At 41.7% G+C, this 4093-nt stretch overlaps 1 protein-coding gene across 1 annotated transcript in view; it reads left to right on the top strand.

Moving 5' to 3' along the window:
- Nucleotides 1-4093, top strand: part of odad3 (outer dynein arm docking complex subunit 3) — a 31158-nt gene that overhangs the window by 23841 nt on the left and 3224 nt on the right. Inside the window, exon 2 of the mRNA XM_037690544.1 lies at nt 2752-2877. Coding sequence (XP_037546472.1) covers nt 2752-2877 — 126 coding nt within the window. The remainder of the gene's footprint in view (nt 1-2751; nt 2878-4093) is intronic.

Here is a 4093-nt window from a genome sequence, read left to right as displayed (position 1 = left end):
ACCCGCAATAAGTGAAAAACCGCGAAGTAGGAAAAGTAGTACAAGTACCATATTTTCCGCCGTAAACATCGCACCGCCCTATAAGTTGTATCAATCCAAATATGTCTAATAAAGTAGAAAAATCCATAAATACATAGCTTCGTATATATATGCTAATATAAGTCGCCTCTATTATGCGTCACTGCTGATGCGTCACGTTTGTTACGTGTCACCGCTGACGACCTGGAAATGTGGACCGGTGTTGTGCCAAAAATCTACTGGCTGCCAAATGGTGGTTGCGGGAGCGTGCACTGGAGAACTTTAACATGAAATGAACAAGATTAACACTTAAAAACAATTATTTGTTTGCTTGAAATTATACTGAAGGTGTGTCTCCGTTTAATTTTCCTTAATAAATACACTTGGATTGTCAAATCAGCTGCACTTCAAAAAACGATTTGTGGCCGCGGGAATGCGCTGAGGGACGACTCGCTGTACATTTCTTTGAAATTTTACAAGATAACCACCTAAAAACAATTGTTTGTTTGCTCAAAATTATAGTAAAGGTGTGTCTCAACTTTTGCTTAATAAATGCACTTTGACGGTGAAATCAGCTGCATTTCAAAAGCCGATACAAGAAAATAGGAACGCACAGGGACGAGTCGCTGTTTACGCTGTATCCCCATTATGGGGAGTGGTGGCGCAGAGGTTAGAAGATGGGCTTGTGATCGGAAAGTCGCAGGTTCACCTCCCGGTACCGTCAACATCAAAATGTGGGTGGAAAAGGTGAAAAACCCACACCTCCCTCCACTCTCATTCACCCCACTCTGGGCCCCTGAGCAAGGCCCTTAACCCCCACTATCTGCTCCCTAAAACAGGTCTCTCTTGAAAATGAGTTCTAGTGGCTCACTGAGACTACCTGGATAAATAAAGGGTAAATGAAAAAACCGGACATATACCGGTATATGTAAACAAATTTTATTTTATTTTATATTTTTACAAATAAGATGGCAAAAAGAGTAACAAAAACAGCTTGATTATAAGGCGAATGTAAAAAACTAAAAACAGGAACATGTCTGCATTGGTCCTTGCCAGGAGTCCAACAGATTCTTGAAGCCACTTAGAGAGGTCAAGGTCGAGAGCTTCAGGTCTTTTTGAAGGATATTCCAGGAAACAGGAGCGGAGTAGGAAAAGGCCCTTTGCCAAGTTCAGTTCGCACTGAGGGAACACTGCAGGTAATAATGTCCTGAGAGCGCACGCTGTAGCTGCATTCATGCAGAGACATGTAGGAGGAGATGTATGAAGGCAGCAGACCAAGAAGTGATTTACAGATGAAAATGTACCAGTGAAAGAGTCTGTGTGAAGTTAATGATGTCCAGTTAACCAGTGAACACAGGGTGCAGTGGTGGGTACGATAATCACAGCCAGTTATGGTTCTTAGTGCACCATGATAGACAGCATCCAACATCTGCACTTGAATATCGTGCACCAAAAACATTAACGTTTACTTGCATTCCCTGATCAGTTCCAGTCCAGAACAACACACATTCACTATTCAAACCCTTCAGCGATGGGGGACATCGGCGTCCCGCTTGTTAAGTTTAAATTGAAGCAAATGTTTCAGCTTTTGACTCTCAGTGCTCCTAAACTTTGTTACGATGGAGCCATGTTAATTCAACCAGTTGGTCTTTCTGCTTCATCTGGCTGGAGCCGCCAGGGCCTCACCTGTAAAACATAATCTGGATGATGCTCGACATCAAGTCACCAACTGTGCTGTCACTGATGAATGTTGTTGATTTGTGTGCAAATATCAAGCCTACCTCACCTCTCTGAGTCTTTAAATGACATGAAATCAAGAAGATTAACATCTGTAAATATAGTTTTAACAATGGGATTAAAACCTTGAAACCATTGTGTGTTTTCTTGATGCATGCTCAATAATCCAGGTAGAAAAATATTAAAAAGTTAAACCGGGTCCTCTGGACATTCAAAAAACAAAACAAAGCAAAACAACAACAACAAAATGTAGAAACATTTCGTCTTTCATCCGAAAGACTTCCTCAGTCTGAGGTGCTGTATTCAGCTCAGTCTCTTAAATAGCACCTTCTCAGAGTGGATGAACCAGTTTTGCTGCTGACAACCAAAACCAGCTGCTCACATGATCAAGAAGGACCATCAGCCTAACAATGGATCATTAGCACACTGATGGCTGTTTACTATTCGCAGAGGGCTGAGTGATACTAGCAATAACAGCATAGATTGTAAGATGGGGACAGTTGAACACGGAGGCCTCCACCCTGTTTAGTAATGGTTTTGATTGTCAGCAGCAAACTGGTTGATCCACTCTGAGAAGGTGCTATTTATAAGACTGAGATGAATACAGCACCTCAGACAGAGGAAGTCTTTCGGATGAAAGATGAAACGTTTCTACATTTTTTTTTTTTTTGCTTTGTTTTGTTTTTTGAACGTCCAGAGGACCAGATTTAACTTTTTTAGGCATTGTGTGTTTTCTTTCTTATTGGTTAATCATTAATCACATGATTTTTTTAGATGTTCAATCAGGACTTTTTAATTCTCTATTTCTCACGTTTTCTAGCCTTTTATTTGTTCCTCTAATATTTGCTGTAGTTCACATGTAGACTATTATATATAGTTTATGTTATTGCATTAAACTGATGATCAGGTAACACATCTTTCTCATGTGTTTGCTTCCTTCCTCGCACCTTTTATTCATATTTCCTTTTCTTTCCTTCCCGTGTTTTGTCTCTCCAGGACGAGAGCCTGACTTTCCAGGTCCAGTTGGACGGTTTGGAAGCAGAAATCCTGAAACGCAGAGAGGAGCTTCACAACCTGCAGGTCATGAACAACGATGCTCAGCTCTCCAAAGAAGCTGCTAAAGTGAGATACATCTCTTATGTGCATGTTTGGGGTGTCACTGTTACTGTTACCTGAAACATTCACTCATCTTTTTCTGCTCTCGCTCAAGATGGACGCCTTCTCCTCTCTCTCCCCTGTTCTCCTCTTCCTCCTGCTTTTGCTCTCTGTGTGTCTTGGAGCTCCTGGTACACATCTTCTGAACGAAAAAATAGTATTATGGATCTGATGAGCTGGACTTTCAACGCAATCCACAAAATCTTTTCAACAAAACGACAGGGTCCTGAAGAGCCCTCATGTCATGACGAGACTCGCGCTGCAGGGTACATCAGGGATCCCTGGGGAGTTTGGCAGCTGATGTGTCTCTCAGTTCTGTCTCAGGAGGAAGACGAAGACATTTATACTGTATAATTGGATTCATGATAGCAGGGTTTCTGCTTTTTGGCATCGGCGGGCCCTATGTTTTCAACTTTTGAAGAAGACATCTGCAGCAGTTTCGGCCATGACAAAACTTCCGAGTCTGTGTGAAGGTTTGGTTCATGCTACTAGTACTCAAAATCAGCTGATTTACGAGCTAAACCATAAGATAGAAGTGATTTGTGAGAATTGCAGGCCACCTGCGGCTTCCAGGACTCGCCAGCATGTTGGAATCGACCTTGAAGAAGGCTCATAGCACGGATCCAGTGGAGTGGACATGCCCATAATTCTGGCCATTTTGGATCTGGAAAGTACCAGCAGGACTCGAGGCTGACAAGAAAAAAACAGTCTGCCTGAAGAAAATCAACAATTGTGGCTTATCTGAATTTGACTCCCCCGTTTGACCTTGGATACGGGCCGACTATCAAATTTCTCCTGGGACATGGGTAAACTAAGGAAAAAGCTTCATTTATCGCAAATTCCCCAAGAGCTTCTGTGCAGGCTTATCAGAACTGCCGGCTGGAAAAACAACATCTCATCAGGACTAAGCCCTAACTGGAAGTGCTTCATGGATAAATCTCAACGTCTTGTTGTCAAATGCATATGTAATGTGTTTATAAATGTGCTGACTGGTAGAGCTTTTTGATGTCTCAAATCGTGTCCTGATAGGACAAGATGTGAATAGATCTTTTTTTTTGTAATACCACTATCATCCTCATGGCCTTTTACTTTTTTCCTATCTAAAAAGTATTCTGATAAACAATAAGAGGTCATCGGGACAGTTTCTTTTAAAAGAAACTGTCCAGATGACCTGACTGAAAAA

Source organism: Nematolebias whitei, chromosome 16 (assembly GCF_014905685.2).
Source record: "Nematolebias whitei isolate Nwh7 chromosome 16, NemWhi1, whole genome shotgun sequence".
In the NCBI taxonomy this organism is placed as follows: Eukaryota; Metazoa; Chordata; class Actinopteri; order Cyprinodontiformes; family Rivulidae; genus Nematolebias; species Nematolebias whitei.
This window is presented reverse-complemented; position numbering and strand designations above follow the sequence as displayed.